The sequence below is a fragment of the Stomoxys calcitrans genome, chromosome 1 (genome assembly GCF_963082655.1).
Source record: "Stomoxys calcitrans chromosome 1, idStoCalc2.1, whole genome shotgun sequence".
Classification (NCBI taxonomy): domain Eukaryota; kingdom Metazoa; phylum Arthropoda; class Insecta; order Diptera; family Muscidae; genus Stomoxys; species Stomoxys calcitrans.
Window position 1 is genome coordinate 229,110,025 of NC_081552.1, and position 26,599 is coordinate 229,136,623.

General features: G+C 39.1%; 1 protein-coding gene and 1 long non-coding RNA gene across 9 annotated transcripts in view; one reads left to right on the forward strand and one right to left on the reverse strand.

Annotated features, from left to right (window-relative positions):
- Positions 1–9,655, forward strand: part of LOC106091448 (neuronal synaptobrevin) — a 50,329-nt gene extending 40,674 nt beyond the window's left edge. For 5 of the 8 annotated variants that reach the window (XM_013257980.2, XM_013257995.2, XM_059362462.1 and 2 more), the window contains 2 exons: positions 2,302–2,623; positions 8,449–8,538. In XM_013257980.2, the coding sequence (XP_013113434.1) occupies positions 2,302–2,588 (287 nt within the window). In that variant the 3' untranslated portion in view covers positions 2,589–2,623; positions 8,449–8,538. Of the gene's footprint in view, positions 1–1,964; positions 2,045–2,301; positions 2,624–8,448 lie in introns of all 8 variants that reach the window. The other 3 variants (XM_013258012.2, XM_013258002.2, XR_001222005.2) reach the window with 2 other exon arrangements.
- LOC131995006 (uncharacterized) overlaps positions 5,507–26,599 on the reverse strand; it is a 58,890-nt gene continuing 37,797 nt past the window's right edge. Inside the window, exon 3 of the long non-coding RNA XR_009397054.1 lies at positions 5,507–5,666. This is a non-coding gene — a long non-coding RNA (uncharacterized LOC131995006). The remainder of the gene's footprint in view (positions 5,667–26,599) is intronic.

Consider the following 26,599-nt stretch of genomic DNA (forward strand, 5'->3'; position numbering starts at 1 on the left):
GTGGGGTAGAATGAACAGAGTAGACTTTCAAGCACTGAAGACACAGTGCTGTTTCTTGTCTCACAAGCGATTCAATGACCCACTACAATCGTCGATATCTATCGACGGTAGACATATTGAGCAGTCAGATGCTCTTGATGTTCTGCGTATAAAGATATAACGTGATGTTCGAAGTGTCGAAAGAAGCATTCAAGTGTTTGGGATTTCTTAAGCGGTGCAAGAAATATTCCACCTCTTCTGATCCTTTCAATATCTATACTACCCACATCAGGCCGAGGATAAAATATAACTCTCATATATGGGCAGGAGCTCCAAAATCATCCTTCATCCTTCAACGGAGAGCGATGGTGTTGATTTGGGGACAGTGGGGTATCCAACTCTATTGCTTCTCTTGAACATTGTCGAAATGTGGGTAGCGTTGTATTCGTTCCAGGGATATTCGTCTTCTTATACCTGACATTAGGTATACCAGACTTGCCAGGAACTCACACCCGTTTGCAATTGATTGGCCAGTCGACCGAACCATGCATTGCCGAGAAAATTCATTGTTCGCCCGAACCATTCCTATGTGGAATCGACTTCCGGCTAATGTCTTTCCCACCGACATTGACGTTCAGAAATTTAAGACGAATATAAATAAACACTACTCCCTCTTTCCCCCCTCCAACCCTTAACTTTCCTAGTTGCCAACACAATGCACTGCATATATAGGGGACATCCCCTGCGTGTTGGTTATGATAAAAAATATAGAAAGTCAATACAATAAATTTTAACCGGAGAATTAGAAAACGGCCCTAAGTCATACTCATGAAAGCTATTGGTGAATTCATCAAACCAGCTCAATACATTTATAAACTCATAATTTTCATAAATATTTCAAAATAATAATCATTTTGGGTATAATTTTTTTCACTAAACGTTTAGGAGTACAAATCATGCAGGCTGTAAACATCACAATTCACTTTGTAATATAAATTTTTGAACTGGTAATGGCTAAAATTTGATGTCATATTTTTGAAGCATAATTTTTTTTAACTTATAAAATTACTATGATGTCTATATTCAATTGTTAAAATTTGAAAAATAATAAAAATTGATTGGCCAGTCGACCTAATCATACATTGCCGAGAAAATTCATTTTTCGCCCGAACCATTCGTATGTGGAATCGACTTCTGGCTAATGTCTTTCCCACCAACATTGACTTTCAGAAATTTAAGATGAATATCAAAAACACTACTCCCTCTTTCCCCCCTCCAACCCTTAACTTTCCTAATTGCCAACGCAATGCACTGCATATATAGGGGACATCCCCTGCGCATTGGTTACGATAAAAAAGATAGAATGTCTATACAATAAATTTTAACCGGACAATCAGAAACCGGCCCTAAGTCATACTCATGAAGACATCCCCTGCCTGTTGGTTACAATAAAAAAATAGAAAGTCAATACAATAAATTTTAACCGGAGAATCAGAAACCGGCCCTAAGTCATACCCATGAAGACATCCCCTTTGTAGTGGTAACGATAAACAAAATACAATAAATTTTAACCGGAGAATCAGAAACCGGCCCTAAGTCATACCCATGAAGACATCCCCTGTGTGTTGGTAACGATAAAAAATAAATAGAAAGTCATTACAATAAATTTTAACCGGAGAATCAGAAACCGGCCCTAAGTCATACTCATGAAAGTCATTAGTGAATTCATCAAACCGGTTCATTATATCTATAAACTCATATTTTTCATAAATTAAAAACTATTTTGGGTAAAATTTGTTTCACTAAACGTTTAGGAGTTCTAATCATGCAGGCTATAAACATCACAATTCACTTTGTAATATCAATTTTTGTATTGGTAATGGCTAAAATTTGATGTCATATTTTCAAAACAAAATATTTTCAAACTTATAAAATCACTGTGATGTCTATATTCAATTGTTAAATTTTGAAAAATAATTTTACAGAGAAAGATGAACACGAATAAGCATAGAAACGTTTAGACAGTTAGACAAACTATTATCTACTTTTATATAATAAATATAAGGTAAAACAAAAAGAAAAATTTCTTAAATATAACTTAACGGCGCTAGGTAAATTTTTATTTAATTTGATTTAGAAAATTTTTGTATTATCTCATGATCACCCTTTCATTCATTTAAAATTAACAACAGAAAAAAAAACATTATTTCCTTTTAAAAACAATTTTCACTAACACATATATATTTATTATACACTGTCCCACAATTTGCTAATAAAAATAAAAACACCTGCACTGAAACTTTTGGTATTGTGGTGCGCCAGATCAATTGTTTGGTAAACCCTCCTTTGGTGGAAATCAAGCCCCTAATGGTTATCAGGGAGGATATCAGGGTGGATATCAAGGAGGATATCCACAGGGGCAACAAGGTATGCAAGGGCCAGGCCCAGGTCCAGGTCCCCAAGGTGTGCAAGGTCAGGGACAAGTAGCTCCAGGTTTAACCAATGCCGAACCTGCAGGCGAAGCAGCAGCACCACAGGCACCAGAACCTAATGCAGACACATCATCCCACACCACTAACACTGATACAAATTCCCCATCACAAAAATAAAACAAAAATCAAAACATCCAAATTCCAAGAAACTTGTAAGCACGCTTTTAAAAACAAACATTTTAAGCTTCAATTAAAAAAAAAATGGTCTTATTTTCATTTAAGCTTCGTGGCCTTTATGCAAATTGAAAATGAAATATGTATATGATAATATATTGGCAAATTATTGTTTCTTTTTTGGCTTTAATTTGATGTGTTTTATAACCAAAAATAAAAATGAGTAAATCGGCATTTAAAATGAGGACAACTGATTTTTCTGGAAATTCCAAAAAAAAAAAATTTTTTTGTTTATACCCTACGCCACCACTGTGGTACAGGGCATTATAAGTCTGTGCATTTGTTGGCAACTCTAAGAAGGAGAAGAGCTCTAGACCCATTGATAAGTATACCGATCGGCTTAGAATCACTTGCTGATTCGATTTATCTATGTCCGTGTGTCCGTCCGTCTGTCTGTCCATGTATTCTTGGGATCAAGTTACAGGACGCATTTATTGTCCGATGGTAATGAAATTTTGCACAGGCCTCTTTTTTGGCACAGGGACGAAGGCTTTTGATTTTGAAAAAAATCGGTTCAGATTTAGATATAGCTCCCCTATATATCTTTCATCCGATATGAACTTTAAAGGCTGTAGAAGCCACAATTTTCGTCCCATCTTTACAAAATTCGGCATGAGGTGCCCTATTTGACGTCTGCATATGTGTGCAAAATTTTATCAAAACCGGTTCAGATTTAGATATAGCTCCCATATATATGTTCCATCCGATATGACCTTTAAAGGCTGTAGAAGCCACAATTTTCGTCCCATCTTTACGAAAGATGGGACTTGACTTCTGCATATGTGTGCAAAATTTTATCAAAATCGGTTCAGATTTAGATATAGCTCCCATATATATGTTCCATCCGATATGGCCTTCTAAGGCTGTAAAGGCCACAATTTTGGTCCGATCTTTACCAAATTTGGCAAGGGGTGCTTTATTTATATGTGTGCAAAATTTTATCAAAATCGGTTCAGATTTTGATATAGCTCCCATATATATCTTTCATCCGATATGGCCCTTTAAGGCTGTAAAAGCCACAATTTTGGTCCCATCTTTTCCAAATTTGGCAAGGGTTGCTTTATTTGACGTCCCCATATGTGTGCAAAATTTCATAAAAATCGGTTCAGATTTAAATATACCTCACATATATATCTTTCATCCGATATGGCCTTTTAAATATGTGTAAATCCAAATTTGTTGTCCTATCGTAGGATAATCTTATAAGCTTCTATTTGATATTTCAATAGGTATTCAAATTAAAGTCTGACTAGATTTCCAGATAAGTTCTGTATATAAAAAGTATTACGTACACCAGGTGGTGTAGGGTATTATGTAGTCGGCTCCGCCCGACTTTTGCCTTTCCTTATTGGTTTTAAAATGTTTTTATTTTAACTTTTTGTCTAAAATTTACATTTTTTCTTGCTCAGAAATATTAGAAAGTGTAAAAAAAGAGTGTGCTGTACAAATGAATGTGATAAACTATTGATTGGTTAATATTTATTTAAAAATATTCCATAATTAACTTATCATCCCCAAAACACTAATACATCAAAAAAAATGTATACAGACATGCCATTTGAAGACTTTTTAGACAACCAATAATCATGTAACACCAACACTAACTACACGAAACTACCAACACACTTTACACCTATTGGCTAAAACACTAACAATAACGCATTTGTTTATATATTGAAAATTTAAACTGTTTTAAGTTTTATTTATTATTGAAACCTCTGAATTAAAAATGCTTTCCCACAATCCTAAGAGAACTATAATCTAGTAAACTCCGACTTTAAGGTCTAAATTTTAATTTGATAAAAAAAAAATATAGATAGAAGTTTTTCTTTCACAAAAGTATCTCGTCAATACTTAAAGTCGTTTTAAAACGATGGTACATTGTTTGCTACATTAAAGAGGTGAAGCAATGCCATCGTGGAACTAGTGTTCAGCATTACCGCTGAAAATTGTTTAAAATGCGCATTGAAAAGCGATAAGGGGCACAAAATCGAGATTTAAAAAAACGACCATAACAATTTAATTTTGTAAAATTATGTCAGATGAATAAAAACTAGTAAAAAGGCATTAAGTTCGGCCGGGACGAACTTTGGATAGCCACCTCCTCGGGTATATATGTAAACACCACTTCGTCACAATCCGATGAAAACTGGATAACTTAAGCACCCAAATTCGGCACGGACATTGAGTAGTCTAATATATTGGGTTGCCCAAAAAGTAATTGCGGATTTTTCATATAGTCGGCGTTGACAAACTTTTCACAGCTTGTGACTCTGTAATTGCATTCTTTCTTCTGTCAGTTATCAGCTGTTACTTTTAGCTTGCTTTAGAAAAAAAGTGTAAAAAAAGTATATTTGATTAAAGTTCATTCTAAGTTTTATTAAAAATGCATTTACTTTCTTTTAAAAAATCCGCAATTACTTTTTGGGCAACCCAATATATGTCACTATTCAATTTATTGGTCTTTTTGGCATTTCTATCCAATTATATACCGATATGAATGATCGGATATTGGGAGGCTCAAAAAAACTCACTGTTTCAAATTTCAACGAAATCGGGTAATAAATAAAGCTTTTATGGGCTTCAGACCCTTTATCGGCAGATTGGTCTATATGACAGCTATATCTAAATAAAGTCCGATCTGAACTATATTTGGGTCAGATGTCGTGAGGCCTCAAACTACTCACTGTTTCAAATGTCAGCAAAATCGGATAAAAAATTTCAGCAAAATCAAGAAGGTCCAGAAAAAAACTAAGAAATATGTTTTGCCACATAAAAGCCGAATACTTACTTGTCCACAACCAATTTGGTCAAGATAATATCACGTTTAGAAAAACACTGGATTGCCAAATTCATGATCGATGGCTTTGTCCATTAAGGGATGTTTACGTATGTAATTAAGCACTAAATCGGGCAGAGCAGTGGTGTCCTCTACACATGCACCGGGACGTGGCTCAAGTACTTTGGAGTTAAGCACTGGCAGCCATGCAGAATTGGAGGTGGCTTGTTCCTTGAATTTACCTGTAAGACAAAATGAGGAATACTATTTTTATTAAACTTATAAAAATTGGTATAAAATTGTAAAACCCGCAAATATATTTATATATTGGGTTGCCCAAAAAGTAATTGCGGATTTTTTAAAAGAAAGTAAATGCATTTTTAATAAAACTTAGAATGAATTTTAATCAAATATATTTTTTTTACACTTTTTTTCTAAAGCAAGCTAAAAGTAACAGCTGATAACTGACAGAAGAAAGAATGCAATTACAGAGTCACAAGCTGTGAAAAAAATTTGTCAACGCCGACTATATGAAAAATCCGCAATTACTTTTTGGGCAACCTAATATATATAGTGACAATAAATGTTCAATAAATGTGTTTGCAGTAGCTCTAGAAGTGAAAATCGGGCAGCTATCTTTAAATCTGGACCGATTTTTATGAAATGTACCAGCAATGTCTCGAGAGTCAAGAGAAAATCCTTACTGCCAAATTTCGAGAGAATCGCTAAGCAAGTGACCATTTTATTGCATTATTGCTGCAAATCGGACGAACATATATATGGGAGCTGTAACTAAATATGAACCGATTTGTTCCAATTTCAATAGGCTTTCATCAAAATAGGATGAAAAATACTCCTTTTATGGGTTCAATACTCCATATCGGGAGATCGGTCTATATGGCAGCTATATCCAAATATTGTCCGATCTGGACGATATTCAACAAAAAGGTTTAGAGGGGTACCAAAACTCGCTGAGCCAAATTTCATTGAAATCGGATGAAAAATGCTCCTTTTATAGGCTCATTACACTATATCGGGAGATCGGTTTATATGGCAGCTATATACAAATATGGTCCGATCTGGACCACATTTGACAAGAATGGGTAGGGATCTACCAGAACACACTACGCTAGATTTCATCGAATTCGGGATAATAAATGGATATTTTATAGTTTCAATACCATATATCGGGAGTTCAGACGGTCGGTCTAAGGGCAACCATATCCAAATATAGTGCGATCTGAACCACACTTCACTTTACAGAAATGGGTAGGGGTCTACCAGAACTCAAATGCAAATTTTGCCCATAAACATTCCACTAAGGAACAGGGGCAAACTTCCCACATATCAATGAGTGCAGTCCGATTCAAGTTTTAAGCTCTATGATAAGGGGCCTCCTTTTTAAAGCCGAGTTCGAACGGCGTGCCGCAGTGCAACACCTCTGTGTTTTACATGGCATAGTACCTCACAAATGTTGCCAGCATTAGGAGGGGGAAGACCACCGCTGAAAATTTTTTCTAATGGTCTCGCCAGGATTCGAACCCAGGCGTTCAGCGTCATAGGCGGACATGCTAACCGCTGCGCTACGGTGGCCTCCGACCAGAACTCACTGTGCCCAATTTCATCGAAATCGAATGAAAAATTACCAATTTATTGCCTCAAGACTTAAGGTCTGAAGATCGGCCTATATAGCGGCTATATATAACTAAAATCCGATTTTATGAGATTAGAAGATCAGGTTTGTATACAAAGAATATGAAGTCATCAAAAATTGTTTGGAACATATTTTTGTGTCCAAGATATCGGCAAAATTATAAATACCCAACTTTTCGGTATAAATGGGTAAATACCCAGGTATTGACCCAATTTACCGGGTAAATACCTTTTGGGTATTCGCTCACCGCCCATCTCTGTGAATGGTGAGTGCTATCATGAATTGATATCCTACTTTTTTTTTGCCCAAAATCCAAGAGCTTGACATGCATGGCATGTGGTTTCAACGAGACGTTGCCACATTTCACACAGCATGCGTATCAATGGATGTTGTGAGGGGCGAATTCGGTGAACATTTTATTTCACGTTCGGGACCGGTCAATTGGTTGCCTAGATCATGCTATTTAACGCCTTTAGACTATTTGTTGTGGGGCTATGTTAAAGCTCATGTCTATACAGACAAGCCCGCTTCAATTGACGCATTGCAAGACAACATTGTAGCATTTATTCGTGAGATACCGGCGGAAATGTTGGAAAGAGTATGCCAACATTTGACTAGGCGGATGGACCATTTGAGCCGCAGTCACGGTTAGCATTTGCATGAAATTATCCTCAAACATTAAATTATATGGACCGTACTATCGATCGTACTATCGATTCAAATAACGATTTCATGAATTTTTCGGAGTTTTATGTGTTTTTTTTTTTTTGAAAAACTTATCCTCAAACATTAAATTATATGGGCCGTACTATGTGTGCTTTTTTTTTTTTAACTTTCCTTTAGCTCTTAAAAAGTCACCCTTTACATATGTACATATATGTATAAACATTTCAGCGTAAAGAATGAAAATTCTACTGAACTCAAAGTGCCCCATCCACAAGCAGACATGTCTTGGAGATTTTGTTTGTGGGCTCAAATCGGAAACTTTAAGGTCTACTATATCTATTTAAGGGAAATAAGTGTTTGTTTCAAACCAGTTTGTTTCAAACTCAAATAAGGAACTTTTATCTACAAGTTAACTTTTTTACTGTTATTCAAGCAAAACTCTATAAGTATTTAAAGTTGGTTACACTATCGCTTTCTCCCATTGAGCATTGTCTGAAGCTGCCTTACTCTCTCTCTCTCTATCTCCCTCTCTCTAAGCATATGTATAAATAGAAGTCTGTGTGTGTAAAAGCTTTATGTAACACTATTGTAATTCCAGTAAATGTGAAATAAATGTAGCCACAAAATCATCAATCAACACTCTTACTAATATTTCAATTTGTTTTTGCGTGTTTTCTCTCTTTTTTTCCCAAAAAAAAAATTAGATAAACTTGGACTAATTGGTAGTGAGCCACAGCCGCAGTATCCACCACAGTACTATATGCCACCACCACCACAGCCACCACCACAAGCTGCTGCTGCTGGTGGTGGGGGTACATCGTCGTTGGTTGCAGATGATAAACAGCATGCAGGTGGTGTATAAGAGAATTAGTTAATGTTACATCGGCAGCAACAGCAACAACAACAACCACAACTACTACTACTTAGACAAAAAACAACAACAAACAGTGTTAAAATTGCTTAAAACCAACTAAAAAAACAAATACAACAAAACTCAATTCATTATTAAACAAAATTTTTGTTATACTAATAATTTTCCTTGAAAATAACACAACATACCTTCAACAAGAACAACAACAGAATATAATAATAACATATTTAAAACTTATAATAAAATAATACAATGAAGAAAAACAACAACAAAATCACACATAAACACACACACACTCTCATAACCTCAAATAATAACATGGATGAAAAAACAAATAAAGAACAAAACAAAATAACCGAGGTTGAAGATGAAGATACTTAACAAATAATGGTAAATAAATTTATTATTATTATTATTATAAATACAATGCAAATAATATTATAATACAACAACAACAATGATATAATACTAACACATAAATATGATGATAAAAGGTGAAAAACGAACACATAACATACGTTAAAAGAAAAAACACTATATCCACAACAACAATTATAAAGTGCATAATGACATTAAAAAAAAAATAATAATTAAATAAAATAAATAAAAAAAAAACCAAATAAAACATCTTTAAACACTTTTAGAGAACAAATGTATTTCAATAATAATAAAACCTCTTCCCTTCTTTCCCTCAAATAAATGAAAATCCTCAACCCCACACAAACAAAAATAAGTATACCCCCCCCCCCCCCCCTCCCGAAAACCTTCCCAAAACTTATTGCATAAATCTAAAAGCAAAACAACAACAACAATTTCCAAATAATAATTAATAACAGAAAAAAACAACAACAACTTATAAACAACAATGGGAATTATTACATACATACTATATATACATATATATTATACTTAATACCAAAAAAAAAAGAGAAACACTTTAAAACCTAGAAGGAAGCCATGATGGAGAAGAAATAAGAACAACAACAACAAAAACAAGGTGTAAAAATTATCCAAAAAAAGAAAATAAACAAAAAATAAAAGATGAAATGATTAGATGATTATAAACAAAAACAAAACAAAAAATGAAATGAAATAATTTATTTATGGTTGCATTATTTAATTTCAAATAAATAAAAATTATAACATACAAATAAAAATAAAAATTGAAAAGTTTTTATCTTAAAACCAGTAAGGAAAGGCAAAAGTCGGGCGGAGTTAACTATGTTGTACCCTACATCACCTCCTTCATAGTGTTTGGGGTCAAACTAAGGGTTTTGCCTTTCGAAATAAAAAATCAGAGGGAGAATTAGGTTTAAAATTCAATGCTGTGGTAATGGTTTATTGTGTTTGTTGCTCATTTCATTATTTATAAGTAGTAAATCGAATTCAGTCTTTTGTTGTAGGTAAATTTAGATAGACAATTGTACATGTAGCATTAAGTAGTTAATTTCTTTTAGGATGAAGTAGCACAATTTATTCTTAGTTTAAGTAGCGAATTTTACTTTTAGTTTTGGATAGGAAATTTTAACTTTAGCTTTAAGTAGGAAAATTTAATTTTAGAGGGTAAGTAGGTTATTTCACATTTTGATTTTGGGTCTAAGGATATAGGAATTTGTTGATGGTGTGTAGAGTGGCCCGCACTTGTGTTTATTTTTGGTGTCCCGCACTTTGATGGTTTAACCATGTGTTGTGTTGATTTTGGGTCTTCTTGTGGGTTTATGTTGTATCTTAGTGTCTTCTTCACGTCTGAAAACTGAGTTTGTTAATTTTTGTTTCACTGTTTGTAATGTTCTTTTCTTTAACGATTGTTTATATGTATATATGTAAGATCACTTTTTGCTTTTCACTTCACTTGGGTTCACTTTGAGGGGGAGAGAATACGATGCGCGGGTTTGAGATTTAAAAGCGAGACTGATCTTTTTTTGGTTGTTGCTTGTCACTTGGACCCCGCGAAAACGGTCAACTTTCCAAGCTACAAGCAACAATTCCAGGTAAACAAATATGAAGTCAAGGCGGAATCAGCGATTAAGAACTTACTTCAATGTACCGTTATGCACAGTGGGTCATGTGCATACGTGAACGCATGTCTGCACATGGGTGCACATGACTTCATGTTCAAACGTACTTTGAACACATAGGATAGGGGGTATATACATTTTGTCATTTCTTTTGTAACACATCGAAATATCCATTTCCGACCCCATAAAGTATATAAATATTCTTGATTAGCATAAAAAATCTAAGACGATCTGTCTGTCTGTTGAAATCACACTATAACCTTCAAAAATTGAGATTTTGAGCTGATATTTCGTCATTCATTTTCGTCATATTTCGTCATTCTGTTTGTAACACCTCGAAATATGCGTCTAAGACCACATAAAGTATATATTGCCTTTATCTGCAAAAAACTGAACCAAGTGCGATTTTATAGCCTCATCATTGCCGAAAGTTTAACCATTTAAGGAGTTCTGCAAAGATCGAAATAAATGGTAGTCTGATGGTGCAAGGTCAGGGCTATATGGTGGATGCATCAAAAGTTCCCAGCCAAGCTCACTCAGTTTTTGGCGAGTGACCAAAGATGTGTGCGGTCTAGCGTTGTCCTAGTGGAATATGACACCTTTACGATTGACCAATTCTGGTCGCTTCTCCTTGATGGCTGTATTCAATTTGTCCAATTGTTGACAGTAAACATCCGAATTAATCATTTGGTTCCTTGGAAGCAGCTCAAAATCTACCACACCCTCCCTTCCAATCCCACCAAACAGACAGCATAACCTTCTTTTGGTGGATATCAGCCTTTGAAGTGGTTTGAGCTGGTTCACCATGCTTGGACCATGATCGTTTTCGACTAACGTTGTTGTAAACAATCCATTGTTCATCTCCAGCTATGATTCGTTTTAAAAACGGATCGAATTCATTGCGTTTAAGGTGCATATCACAAGCGTTGATTCGGTTTGATAAATGAATTTCTTTCAATACATGTGGTACCCATACTAAAATTGACGCCAAACAAACAAATGTAAACAAAATTTCGCGCACTAAAGCAAGCTAAAAGTAACAGCTGATAACAGACAGAAGAAAGAGTGCAATTACAGAGTCACAAGCCGTTGAAAAAAATTTGTCAACGCCGACTATATTACTACTATATTACCGACAATTACTTTTTGGGCAACCCAATATATTCTTGATCGTCATGTCATTTTAAGTCGAACTAGCCATGCCCATGTCTGTCCGTCGAAAGCACCCTAACTTTCGAAGGAGTAAAGCTAGGCGCTCGTTAACGCGAGGACGTCAAGTCTGAACATCTTTACCGACAGTAAAATTGCCATAAGGGCAACAAAAACCAGGACGGTAAGGTCACGAAGAGTCTTGCAGTGTAAGAAGGAGATTAACGCCTTCTCTGAGGATGGCAAAATCTGCATCATTTGGATGCCGGGCCATAACGGAGTAAGGGGAAATGAAAGGGCACACGATTTGGCGCTGAAAGCCAGAGGACTCCCGTCAATAAACTTGGTTAACCCGAAACATTTCGGGTCGACGCAGTCCGAGTTAAGGGAGTGGGCGACAAATGCGCATGCAACATTGTGGAACAGCGAAACGGTCGGTAGGACGTCGAAAATCCTATGGGGGGATCCAGATTGTGAGAAGACGAGCCTATTACTGAAAGGAAGCAAAAAGAAGATCAGTATAGCTATTGGTATCATAACGGGACACATAGGACTACGAGCTCACTTAGGTAAAATCGTTGCGGCAAGTGATAGCATGTGTAGGGCATGCGGGGAAGATGATGAGACGTTGGAGCATTTCCTTTGTCATTGCCCAGCTTTCGCCTCCAACAGATACCGGTTCTTAGGTGGAGACACAATATCAGACATAAACCAACTTAGAGGAGTGGCATTGAAAACAATTAAGGATTTTGTAAGTAGCAAGGAATTCCTAACTTAAATTTTTCTTTTTAGAGGTTACTTTATAGATTTTAGAGCGCACAACAAGCCGATTACTGGCCATAGGTGTATGTCCATAGTGGCATGGGGGGGATTAATATCTGCACCCTCTTTTCAACCTAACCTAACCTAAAGCTAGGCGCTTGAAATTTTGCACAAATACTATTTATTAGTGTAGGTCAGTTGGGATTGTAAATGGGTTATATCAGTCCACGTTTTGATATAGTTGCCATATAAACCGATCTTGGGTCTCGACTTCTTGAGCCTCTAGAGGGCGCAATTCTCATCCGACTTGACTGAAATTTTGCAACTGGTGTTTTGGTATCACTTCCAACAACTGTGTTAAGTATGGCGCAAATCGGTGCATAGCCTGATATAGCTGCCATACAAACCCATCTGGGATCTTGACTTCTTGAGCCGCAGGAGGGCGCAATTCTCATCGAATTTGGCTGAAATTTTGCATGAGGTGTTCTGTTATGACTTCCAATAACGGTGCTAAGGATGGCGCAAATCGGTACATAAATTGATATAGCTGCCATATAAACCGATCTTAGATCTTGGCTTCTTTAGCCGCTGGAGGGCTCAATTCTTATCCGATTTGGCTGAAATTTAGCATGAAGTGTTCTGTTATGAATTCCAATAACTGTGCTAAGCATGGCGCAAATCGGTACATAACCTGGTATAGCTGCCATATAAACCGATCTTGGATCTTGACTTCTTAAGCCGCTAGAGGGCGCAATTCTCATCCGATTTGGCTGAAATGAAGGTATTCTGTTATGACTTCCAATAACTGTGCTAAGTATGGCGCAAATCGGTACATAATCTGATATAGCTGTCATATAAATTAATCTTGGATCTTGACTTCTTGAGCCTCTAGAGGGCGCAGTTATTGTCCAATTTGGCTGACATTTTGTACAACGGTTTCTCCCATGACCTTATAGAGGGTGATTTTTTTGAGGTTAGGATTTTCATGCATTAGTATTTGACAGATCACGTGGGATTTCAGACATGGTGTCAAAGAGAAAGATGCTCAGTATGCTTTGACATTTCATCATGAATAGACTTACTAACGAGCAACGCTTGCAAATCATTGAATTTTATTACCAAAATCAGTGTTCGGTTCGAAATGTGTTCAAATTTCGACAAATTTTGTTCAGCGATGAGGCTCATTTCTGGTTGAATGGCTACGTAAATAAGCAAAATTGCCGCATTTGGAGTGAAGAGCAACCAGAAGCCGTTCAAGAACTGCCCATGCATCCCGAAAAATGCACTGTTTGGTGTGGTTTGTACGCTGGTGGAATCATTGGACCGTATTTTTTCAAAGATGCTGTTGTACGCAACGTTACGGTGAATGAACACATTTCGAACCGAACACTGATTTTGGTAATAAAATTCAATGATTTGCAAGCGTTGCTCGTTAGTAAGTCTGTTCATGATGAAATGTCAAAGCATACTGAGCATCTTTCTCTTTGACACCATGTCTGAAATCCCACGTGATCTGTCAAATACTAATGCATGAAAATCCTAACCTCAAAAAAAATCACCCTTTATATAGATGTGAAATACGGTCTAAGTCGATCTATAGCTTAATACAGCTCCCATATAAACCGATCTCCCAATTTTGCTTCTTGAGCCCCTACAAGGCGCAATTATTATCCGAATGAACTGAAATATTACACAATGACTTGTACAATGTTCAACATTCATTCCGAATGAAACTATAACTTGATATGGCTCTAATGGCACAATAGTTCTTATTAATTTTTCTTTGTTTGCCTAAATAGGGATACCGCGCAAAGAACTCGACAAATGCGATCCATAGTGGAGGGTATATACGATTCGACCCGGCCGAACTTGGCACGCTCTTACTAATTGTCCATAAGCAGGTTAAGTTCAAAGATGGGCTATATCGGACCATATCTTGATATAGCCCCCATATAGACCGATCCGCCAATTTAGGGTCTTATGCCTGTAAAAGTCACATTTATTATCCGATTTTGGTGAAATTTGGGACAGTGAGTTGTGTTATGCCCTTCGACATCTTTCTGCAATATGGCACAGATCGGTCCAGATTTAGATATAGCTGTCATATAGACCGATCTCTCGATTTATGGTTTTGGGCCCATAAAAGGCGCATTTATAATCCGACTCCGGTGAAATTTGACACATCCGTGTAGTATATGGTTCAGATCGGTCTATATTTGGATATGGCTACCAAAGAAGCCAATATTTTGTTCTACAAAATTGAACAATGACTTGTACTTATTAGACCACTCAATGTCCGTGTCAAATTGGGTTCAAATCGGACCATTTTTCGGTATAGCTGCTATGGGGGTATACATTGTACATTTTTCATCGGATTATGACGAAAGGTGGTTTACATATATACCAGAGGTTGTGGGTATCCAAAGTTCGGCCCAGCCGAACTCAACACGTTTTTTCTTGTTTAAATATCGAATAGAACCTTAAAAGATTTTCTTGAGATAGGACTTAAATTGCGGCTATTAAACTGAAAAAAAAGTTTGCCCAAAATTTAAGATTTTTCCTTATTGTAGGATTTTAGCAATGAAAAGGAGCCAAAGAACCAAAACTTTAAGATAAAGACTTACTTTACTTTAATTGGCTATGAGAGAACATTTGTTCCACTAGCCGAACGTAGAATGGCGTTCCAAGCGCCTCGATCTTTTGCACTCATTTTAAAATCTCTGACACCAAGTTTCGAGGTGTCTCCCACTACTTGATTTTTCCATTGGGCTTTTGGTGATCCCGGTTTGCGTGTACCACCGCGTTTGCCTTCAAAAGACTTCTTTGCTGCAGCTCCATCATCCATTCTGAAAACATGACCTAGCCAACGCAGTCGTTGTACTTTGATGCGTGTAACTATAGTCTTCATACAGCTCGTGCTTCATAAGACGCCTATATTCTGCATTAACGCAAACTGGTACATATATTTTACGAAGAATCTTCCTTTCAAATACTCCAAGCACTGCCACGTCTGATATCACAAGTACTCATGCTCCAGACCATATAACAACACCGGTAGTATCAGTGTCTTGTATAGTGTAATCTTTGTCTGTTGACAGGTGGCCTTGTTACTGAACTGCTTACTTAATCCAAAGAAGCATCTGTTTGCCAATATTATTCTTCGCTTTATTTCAAAACTGGTGTCATTCATTTTGGTTACGGCGGTGCTGAGTTAGATACATTTGCTGACAATTTCAAAGTCGTGGAACCTGTCTCCTTGAGTGGAGATAATGTTCCATTTACAGAAAGCGCAAAATACCTGGGTGTTTTGCTGGACAGGAAATTGAACTTTAAATCCAACATTTTGGAAAGGGCAAGAAAGGACCCTCTTGCCCTATACACCAGGAAGAGAGCCATTGGCAAAAGTTGGGGGTTTAGACCGCGTATCATGCATTGGGTATATACTGCAATTGTCAGACCTATAATGCTATATGGTTTTATGGTTGGTGGACGGCGCTTCAAAAGTCCACCTACTGCTCACTACTTAACCGGATCCAAAGGATGGCTTGTTTTTGCATCACAGCCGCACTGAGGACGACACATTCTGATCCACTGAATTTAATGCTACATCTTATGCCTCTGTGCCGATGTTCCAGGCAGTGTGTGTATTACACCCTACCTAAGCCGCTTTTTGATAAAAAGTGCTATACCACTATTCCTGAAAAAACCGATTGGAACTACGATATCCCTGGTAACAGAAGTTATATAGATTTCTATATGGATGGTTCCAAACTAAACGACCAGGTGGGCTTTGGGGTGTACTCTAAAGATCTAGAACTGGTCATATCGAAAAGGTTACCAGACCACTGCAGTGTGTATCAAGCAGAGATCCTTACAATTAGAAGGAAGTGGTGGAATGGCTAAGATATTGAGACATAACGACGATTGGCATAAATATCTTTTCAGACAGCCATTAAATTCCTGGAGAACATATTTCTGAACACCAAAACCGCCCTCGACTGTCCCAGATCTCTCAACGAAATGGCTGAACAGTTCGAAATTCACCTCTTATGGGTGCCGGGCCACAGAGATATCCCAGGGAGACTAGGAACTACCTTACACATTCCAGGGACACTGGAATATGTGGGTATGTAAGCTAAGTTTTCAGGACCAGACCCGAAAGACAACGAATGATAGATGGTCACAAAGAGGGGGCTGGCAGCATTCCAAATTATGTAGCCAAATCTTGAAGAGGACTATCGCTTTGCCGTCACTGGCTAGAGACTCAGTCATTGTGTCTGTCATGGCAGGTCACAGTCTAATCGGAAGGCATGCTGACAGACTAAAGGTTGCCAGTAACGACTTTTGCAGAAGCTGTGAGGACATCGAAGAAAACGAGACTGTAGAACACCTGTTGTGTGTGAGTCAGTAGGAGTTCCACTTTAGGTTCTCATTTCTTTGAGAACCTGTCATGCAAAATCAGATCGAAGTACAGGGGGTCAATATGGGACTCAAATGAAAAGTATTAAGCAGTAGATTACAAATATGGCATGAAACATTGGGTCCAAGTAATGGGAGGTCGCCCACTCCCAAATACCCCCAAATGGGTTATATGGGACTCAAATGAAAGGTATTTGGGAGTAGATTACGAATATGAAATTAAAATTTGCGTTGAAGTCTAGGTGGCGCTTTTCCTCCTCAAGATACGTCAAATGGATTATTTTATGGGACTCAATTCAAAGGTATTTGAAAGTAGAAAACGAATTTGATATCCAATTTTGGAGCCAAGAGTTTTGGGGTGCGCCCTAAAGCACCCCCCAAACTCAACTTAATTTTCGTTGGGAATAAAGAACGAATTTGATATCTATTTTCGGTGCAAAGTGTCGGTGACCGCCCCATCCAATCCAATTTTGGAGTCAAGAGTTTTGAGGTACGCCCTAAAGCACCCCCTAAAATCAACTAAAATCGTTGGGAATATAGAACGAATTTGATATATATTTTCAGTTCAAAGTGCCGGCCTCCTTCTTATAGCCGAGTCCGAACGGTGTGCCGCAGTGCGACACCTCTTTGGAGAGAAGTTTTTACACGGCATAGTACCTCACAAATGTTGCCAGCATTAGGAGGGGAAAACCACCGCTAAAAATTTTTTCTGATGGTCTCTCCAGGATTCGAACCCAGGCGCTCAGCGTCATAGGCGAACATGCTAACCTCTGCGCTAAGATGGCCTCCAGACTACAATGGCACGAATTCGATATCCGCATTCAGGGCGAAGTGTCCCCACACTAAAAAGATATTAGAGAGTTAAGGAAAGCGCAGCGAAGCGGGCCCGGTTCGGCTGAGATGAGTACATATGAGAGCTTTCAAAAATTCAAATTGAAGTAAATTACTAAAGGCTCAAGAAGAAGTTGATCCAATTCCTGTTTTTACAAAGCGAAATTTACAATTTAATATAACTTAAAAAACTTATACCCAAATAAAAACAAATACATCCAACACAAAAACACGTCTAGACACCAAATATCCTTAGCCATCACAAACGCATGAACTTTAAGGAAATTGACAGTCAAAGCTAAAAATGCTTAAAAATAGCATATTATTATTATCAAGCACTTTATAGGTATGTGTCAAAGGTATGTGTTAATATGAATATCTTTGCGAGTATATGCAAATGGAATAACTAAACACGTTTTGAATAAATTAAGTTGTTTATGGCAGAAGAAGGAAAAAAGTGATACAAGTTCTAGGCAATGTTTTTGAAAATATTTTCCTTTAATAATACTGCATGAAACAGTGGGCGATGTGTTTCTAAGCTGAAGTGTTTTATTGATGCCGTAAGCGATTTATTTTTCGAAATTACCGAACAGCTCCCTAGTTTCAGATTTAGACGATTTTTTGTCTGGTAAAGCCAACTGAAAGCCTTGGTTGGTAGCTCAGCTTCTAAAAGGCATCTAAAATAGAGGCATAGGTTGTTACAAAACTAGATTGAGGCGTCCAATTAGATTAGATTAGAAAAGAGGATGGAAAGAACATTTTATCCAACTGCTAGTGTCCGACGTTGGCGGCGAAGAGGATACCGCAGAACCAATCGATGATGATGGTATAGAATGTTTACCCTCTAGTCAGAATGAGGTCCAAGTAGCAGTGACCCGACTAAAGAACAAAAAGGCAGCAGGAGCCGACGGGTTACCCACTGAACTATTTAAAATCGGAAGAGACACGCTGATAAGGCGTATGGATCAGCTGATCTGCGCAATCTGGCTAGAAGAACGCATACCCGATGACTGGAATCTCAGCATACCATGTCCCGTACTCAATAAAGGAGACCAGACCGAATGTAACAACTACAGAGGCATAAGTCTCCTCCCCTTCGCATACAAGATACTATCGAGAGTACTGTGTGGAAGTCTAAAGTGAATGAAATAATTAGGCCCTATCAATGCGGCTTTAGAGCTGATAAATCCACCCTGGACCAGATATGCACACTGCGACAAATCCTGCAAGAGACCCGAGAAGGACCAATTAACACCTACCATCTCTTTGCTGACAAGAAAGCCGCCATCGATACTCCTTTACGTTCAAAAGGTTGGGTTTGGTATCCCTGCAAAATTAATAGGACTCTGCAGGATGACACTTGCTGATACCCCTTCCGCAGTAAGAATAGGAAAGAATCTCTCCGACCCTTCAATACCAAACGAAGTTTCAGACAAGGAGATAGCCTATCGTATGAGAAGATTATACGAGATGCAAATGTGAATAGATATGGCACAGTAATCACAAGAGAACACATGCTACTCGCCTATGCCGACGACATTGACATCATAGGTCGGTCACCGGAAGTAGTAACTGCTGCCTTTGAAAGAATCGAAAGAGAGTCAGTGAAAATGGGTCTGGCAGTCTGGACGGTCACCGGAAGTAGTAACTGCTGCCTTTGAAAGAATCGAAAGAGAGTCAGTGAAAATGGGTCTGGCAGTATTTTCACTGACTCTCTTTCGATTCTTTCAAAGGCAGCAGTTACTACTTCCGGTGACCGTCCAGACTGCCAGACCCATTTTCACTGACTCTCTTTCGATTCTTTCAAAGGCAGCAGTTACTACTTCCGGTGACCGACCTATGATGTCAATGTCGTCGGCATAGGCGAGTAGCATGTGTTCTCTTGTGATTACTGTGTCATATCTATTCACATTTGCATCTCGTATAATCTTCTCCAACAGGATATTAAAGAGATCTCCTTGCCTGAAACTTCGTTTGGTATTGAATGGGGATAAGAAAAAATGCATTGTACAACCAAACAGATAAAGAAAATAGAGAAAGTTGGGAACCACAACTTGGAGATAGTAAGCAACTTTATCTACCTCGGCACCGCCGTAAGCGAAACGAATGACATTAGTTTTGAGATAAAGCGAAGAATAATACTGGCTAACAGATGCTACTTTGAACTAAGTAAGCAGTTTAGAAACAAGTCCACCATTCGATAGACGAAGATTACACTATACAAGACACTGATACTACCCGTGTTGTTATATGGTTCTGAGACATGGGTACTTGTGAAAGCAAACGAGGTAGTTCTTGGAGTGTTTGAGAAAAAGATACTTCGTAAAATATATGGACCAGTTAATGGAGAATATAGGCGTCGTATAAACTGCGAGCTGTATGACGACTATAACAGAGTTAGGTTAGGTTAGGTTGAAAATAGGGTGCAGATATTAATCCGCCCCATGCCCCTATGGACATACACCAAAGCCAGTAATCGGCTTGTTGTGCGCTCTTAATTCCGTGTTACTTATAAAATCCTTAATTGTTTTCAATACCACTCGCCCGATCAAAAGCCCAATGGAAAGATCAAGTTGTGGGAGACACCTCGAAACTTGGTGTCAGAGATTTTAGAATGAGCGCAGAAGATCGAGGCGCTTGGAACGCTATTCTACGTTCGGCTAGTGGAACAAATATTCTGTCATAGCCATTAAAAGTAAAAGCAAACCACTCCCCTAAGTTGGTTCATGTCTGATATTGTGTTCCCCCCTAAGTGCTGGTATCTGTTGCACGTGAAAGCCGGGCAATGACAATGGAAATGCTCCAACGTCTCATCATCTTTCCCACATGCCCTACACATGCTATCACTTGCCGCACCGACTTTACATAAGTGAGCTCATAGTCCTATGTGTTCCGTTATGATACCAATAGCTATACTGACCCCCTTTTTGCTTCCTTTCAGTAATAGCCTCGTCTTCGCACAATCTAGATCCCCCCCATGTTCGCCATCCTACCGACCGTTTCGCTGTTCCACAATGTTGCATGCGCATTCGTCGCCCACTCTCTTAACTCGGACTGCGTCGACCCGAAAGGCTTCGGGTTAACCAAGTTTATTGACGGCAGTCCTCTGGCCTTCACCGCCAAATCGTCTGCCCTTTCATTTCCCCTTACTCCGTTATGGCCCGGCATCCAAACGAGGCGGATTTTCCCACCACACCACTTCATGCATTCCCTGTTCGCCCGAATCTCCGCCTACAGGACCATATTATGGCCAGGCAATCGAAAACAGATCTTAGTCCCTGGTTTCTCAATCTAAACCCCCAGGCCCACTCTGTCCTTTAGCTTTGATCCATCCGTGTAACATGATCTTCTAGTTGGCAATACTAGGGTTCCGTCAATCCAAGACTGTGCTGATGGCAGCTTGGAAAGAAATGAGAACCTAAAGTGGAACTCATCCTAACTGCTAGTGCGGGACATACACACAGCAGATGTTCTATAGTCTCTTCTTCTTCGATGTCCCTACAGATTTTGCAAAAGTCGTTGCTGGCAATCTTCAGTCTGTCAGCATGTTTTCCGATTAGGCAGTGACCTGTCATGACGGACACATTGACTGAGACGTCTGTTCTAGCCAATGACAGCAAAGCAGTGGACCTCTTCAAGTATAGATTAGGCCACATAGTTTTGGAATGCTGACAGCCCCCTCTTTGGGACCATTTATCATTCGCTGGTCCTGAAAACTTTGCTTACATGTCGCTAGAGGCATACCCACAGATTCCAGTATCCCTGCAGTGTGTAAGGTAGTTGCTAGTCTCGCAAGCTCGTCTGCTTTACAATTTCCTGAGATATCTCTATGGCCCGGCACTCAGAACAGGTGAATTTTGAACTGTTCAGCCATCTCGTTGAGAGATCTGCGATAGTCGAGGGCGGTTATTGTGTTCAGAAATACGTTCTCCAGGGATTTAATGACTGCCTGGCTGTCTGAGAAGATGTTTATGTTAATCGTCGTAATTCTAAGCCATTCCAGCACTTCCTTAATTGCAAGGATCTCTACGATGAAGTGGTCGGGTAACCTTTTCGATATGACCAGTTCTTGATCTTTAGAGTACACCCCAAAGCCCACCTGCTCGTTTAGTTTGGAACCATCCGCATAGAAGTCAATGTAACTTCTGTTACCAGGGATATCGTAGTTCCAATCAGCTCTGTCTGGAATAGTGGCACATTAATTTGTATCAAAAAGTGATTTAGGTAGGGTGTAATCCACACTGCCTGGAACATCGAATATTGTATCGAGGATAACACAGTGTCCTTAGCCGTCACATGACCAATGAGAAAGCTCCCTTAATCTTACGGCAGTGGTCGCCGCCACTTGTCTAGCCACAATGTCCAGAGGCATAAGATTAAATTAAATTAAATTCGGTGCTTTAGATGATGTCAAGCCATCCTTTGGATCCGTTTGAGCATTGCACAATAGGTGGATTTTTGAAGCGCCGTCCACCAGACCATAACACCATATAGCATAATAGGTCTGACAACTGCAATATGTGCCCAATGCATGACACGCAGTCTAAATCCCCAACTTTTGCCAATGGCTCTCTTGCAGGTGTATAGGGCAAGAGATGCTTATCTTGCCCTTTCCAAAATGTTGGATTTGAAGTTCAATTTCCTGTCCAGCAAAACACCCAGGTATTATGCGCTTTCTGTAAATGGAACATTCTCTCCACCCAAGGAGGCAGGTTGTTCCACTGTAGGCAACTTGTATCTCCTGCTGAACAGAACTACTGCTGCCATGCACGAATTTTTACCCAGACCACTTTCGGTAGCCCACTATGCTGTTGCACGTAGAGCTTCCTGAAGTATATTCGTTAGAGTGCTGGGAAACTTTCCCCTAACCGCAATTGCCACGTCATCAGCATCTTTTAGTAAGAGTTGATGCCTAGAAACTCCAACTCCTTCATGATAGACGTCGGTTTTACATTATTGAAAGCACCCTACCATTGTATATTCCTTGACAGCGAGGGAACCCTCTATGTAGCCGACTAGGTCATGCCATGACCTCATAGGCGGTAATGTTAACCTCCGCACTACGGTGGCCTTCAGATTACGAAGAATCTTTTATATAAAAACCAATTTGTGTTTGTTTGTTTGTGTGTTCCTTATAGACTCAGAAACCGCTGAACTGATTTTCTTGAAATTTTCACAAATGGTGCGTGATAAAAATAGGGTACTACACTTTTCGATATCTGAAGGGGGGGGGGGGGGGGGCGGACCCTCCCCCCTTACCCTAATTTTCAGCAACGCCAGATCTCGAAGATAGGTGGTGCGATTTAAGCGAAATTTTCTGCGCTCTCATATAGTACCCTAAAAATAAAAATTTTGGATGGGGTACCTAGGGGGGCCGCCCCACCCTAAACCCTACCAAATATATATTTAGACCAATCACGACAATATGGGACTCAAATGAAAGGTATTTAGGATAAGAAAATCTTTCTGATATCCAAATGTCGGACCGTGTGCTAGGAGGACCACCCCAACCCCCAAAACACCCCTAAATCGGACATATTTAACAACCATGGCAATATGGGACTCAACTGAAAGGTATTTGCGAATAGAATACGAATCTTCTAACCAAATGTGGGACCACGTTCCGGGGGGTCCACCCTTTTCCCAAACAGAACTTATTTACTGACCATAGGAATATGGGGCTTAAATAAAGGGTGTTTAAGTGTAGAACTGGAATCTGATATCCAAATATGGGACCAAATGTTTAGGGGGCCGCCTCTCTCAAAAACATCCCCCCAAGGGGCCATTTGCTGACTATTGCAATATGAGGCTCAAATAAAAGGGTTTTTAGAGTAGAACACGAATCCGATATATATTTTCAAGGCCAACTCACTGAGTGGCCGCCCATCCCCCAAAACACCCCCCAAGCCTGTCATGTAAGCCGACTATGGAAATATGGGGCTCAAATAAAAGGTATTTGGGAGTGGACCACGTATCTGATATAAATATTAGGGACCAATTGTCTAGGGGTCGTCCTACCACAATAAAAACCCCCAAATAGCACGAATTTGCTCACCAAGACAATTTGGGTCTTAAAAAGAGTGGAACTTTAAAGTTTTCAGGGCCAATATCACAAACCGAACATATTTGCTGACTTTTGCAATAAGGAGAATTTAATATCCAATTTTGAGGCCAATGGCAATATGGGGTTCAAATAAAGGATATATAGTTATAAGAGAATAGAACACGTTGCTGATATATATTCAGGACTTAGTGATTGTGGGACCACCCCACTCCCCAAAACAACCCTAAATCGGGCATATTTACCGATCATGTCAATGTGTGGCTTAAATAAAAGGAATTGGGGGTAGAGCAAGAATTGATACCCACTTTCGGGACCAATTTTCTGGGGGTTTACCCCTTTCCCAAAATACCCCACAAAGAGAAATTTTTTACTGACCATGCCAATATGTGACTCAAATGAAAGGTATTTGAGATTAGAAAACGAATTTGATGACCTTCAATATATTGGGGTCATGTGTTTGCGGGACGCCTCATCGTGTAAACTCCCCTAAAACAATGGTGGCAGTGGAGCGGGCCCGGGTCAGCTAGTATTTATATGAAAATCCATTTTTGACATAAATATTTGAGAAAATTAAAGTTTTTTCTTCTTTATTTCGACAAAATTATCTCTTAAAATTTAAACCAACTGCCCACTGTGGGACACGAAGGAGATTGCCCATAGCATGAGATAAACATTTTCTAAGTAACATCAAGAAAACACAATGTCGCCAATAATATATTAATATTTATCACATAGCAAGCATTCATTCACATTCACAAAGGTGGAAATTTCCAGATAAACACAAATTATGGCCCAGAATCAAAATGGGAGAGGTGCTTTTATGTAATCCCACAACTCTTTCATTATAATGTTTTCCCTTTGGGCAGGAGGGCAATGCAATGGGACAATCATTACCTCAATATAAATTCATACAAAATTTTAAAGGATATTTGAAATTCTCTGCGATTTTCTTCTTTGTCATGCAAACGTTTACAGGGAAATATTTTTTTATGCTGTCTTTAAAGGACATGCGCAAAACAGAAGTGGTGTGATGTGGTCCATGTGTTTTGCCATTTCTTTGACATTGCACATTGGGGCGAAATAGACCAATAGCAAAAGGGGGGGTCAGGTGGAGTTATGCAAATAATTAACAGAAAAAGTGTAAAAAAAAATTTTAAAAAGGCTAATAAAAGAATAAATTTTTTTTGAAAACAATAAAAAAGCACTAACTTTGATTTTTTGAAAATATTGCAAACAGGGAAAAATCGTGGCTAAGCATTAGAATTGTTCTTGAAATAAGTCAAAAATCCAAGCAGATCACAACGAGTATACGATTTGACGCAAAATTGTGTGGCGACGCCATCGAATGCTTTCCCTTTAATCGTCCTGCTGTTGATTTGGTGAGCCGTCACAACGATATCGGCTTATCAGCGTGTCGCCTCCGGTCTTAAATAGTTCAGCGGGTAACCCATCGGCTCCTGCTGCCTTGTTGTTCTTTATTCGGGTCACTGCTACCTGTACCTCATTCTGACTGGGAGGTAAACATTCTATACCATCATCAGGGATTGGTTCTGCGGTATCCTCTTCGCCGCCAACATCGGACACTAGCAGTTGGGTAAAATGTTCTTTCCATATCCTCAGGATGTTATCTGTGTCAGTCACCAGATTTCCTTCTTTGTCTCTGCAGGAGGATGTGCCTGCACCAAAGCCATCGGTTTGATGTTTAATTCTTTGGTAGAATTTCCTGACTTCATGGGTTTCTTGGAGGAGGCTTCCGGTACCCAAGTAAGGATTTCGCGGCATTTTCCATGGAGTGGGCAATAGTTTGCCACTGCGCCAATATATCATCGGAACAAGGAGTGCTTTCATCAAGCAGTTGGGTCAGTCGAGTGAAGTATGCCTCTGCCATTTGTTGTGTTTGCAGCTTTTCAATGTCCAGCTTCCGTGCAGTGTCGGATCGTACTTTCCTCGCCATGTTCAAACGGGTGCGAACCTTTGCTGCAACAAGGTAATGATCCAAATCTATATTCGCTGCACGGATCGATCGTACATCTAACACGCTGGATGAATGCCTTCCATCTATCACAACGTGAACAATTTGGTTCCTCGTGTTTTGATCGGGTGACAGCCATGTGGCTTTGTGGATATTTTTATGTTGAAATCTGGTGCTACGAACTACCATGTTTTTTGCCGCGGCGAAATCTATCAGCCTCAACCCATTACTGGACGTTATCTCGTGGAGGCTAAACTTTCCGACTGTTGGACCAAAAATGTCTTCCTCCATATCTTCGCATTAAAATCTCCCAGAACGATTTTAATATCATGGGCGGGGCAGCGATCATATTATCTCTCTAGGCGCTCGTAGAAAATATCCTTGGTCTGCTCGTCTTTGTTACTCGCCCAGCGCCCTAACCGCATGGGTTTTGTGGGATTGCCCATATATCCCTCGTTGTGGCGAGCCGCTTGCTCCAAGATCTGACGATCGCCGCCAGCCGCCCCTAACCTGGGAACAGACGCTGATGTTGGCCATTGGTTATTTAAAGGCGCCAATAACTCGCCTTGTCATCTCGAGTATCATTGGCACGTAGTATTAAATTACGAGCCAGTGCCTGCTGACTCCTCACTGAGACTCTCCTCTTGAAAATCGCTGACTGCCCGCGGCCGCATTTGCAGCTACTCCGCATAAAAACGGAGCTTTCCACCATCCGCAACCTGTGGACGTGCCCGGTAGCATTAAGCTAAGCTTCCCGCGATAACGATGG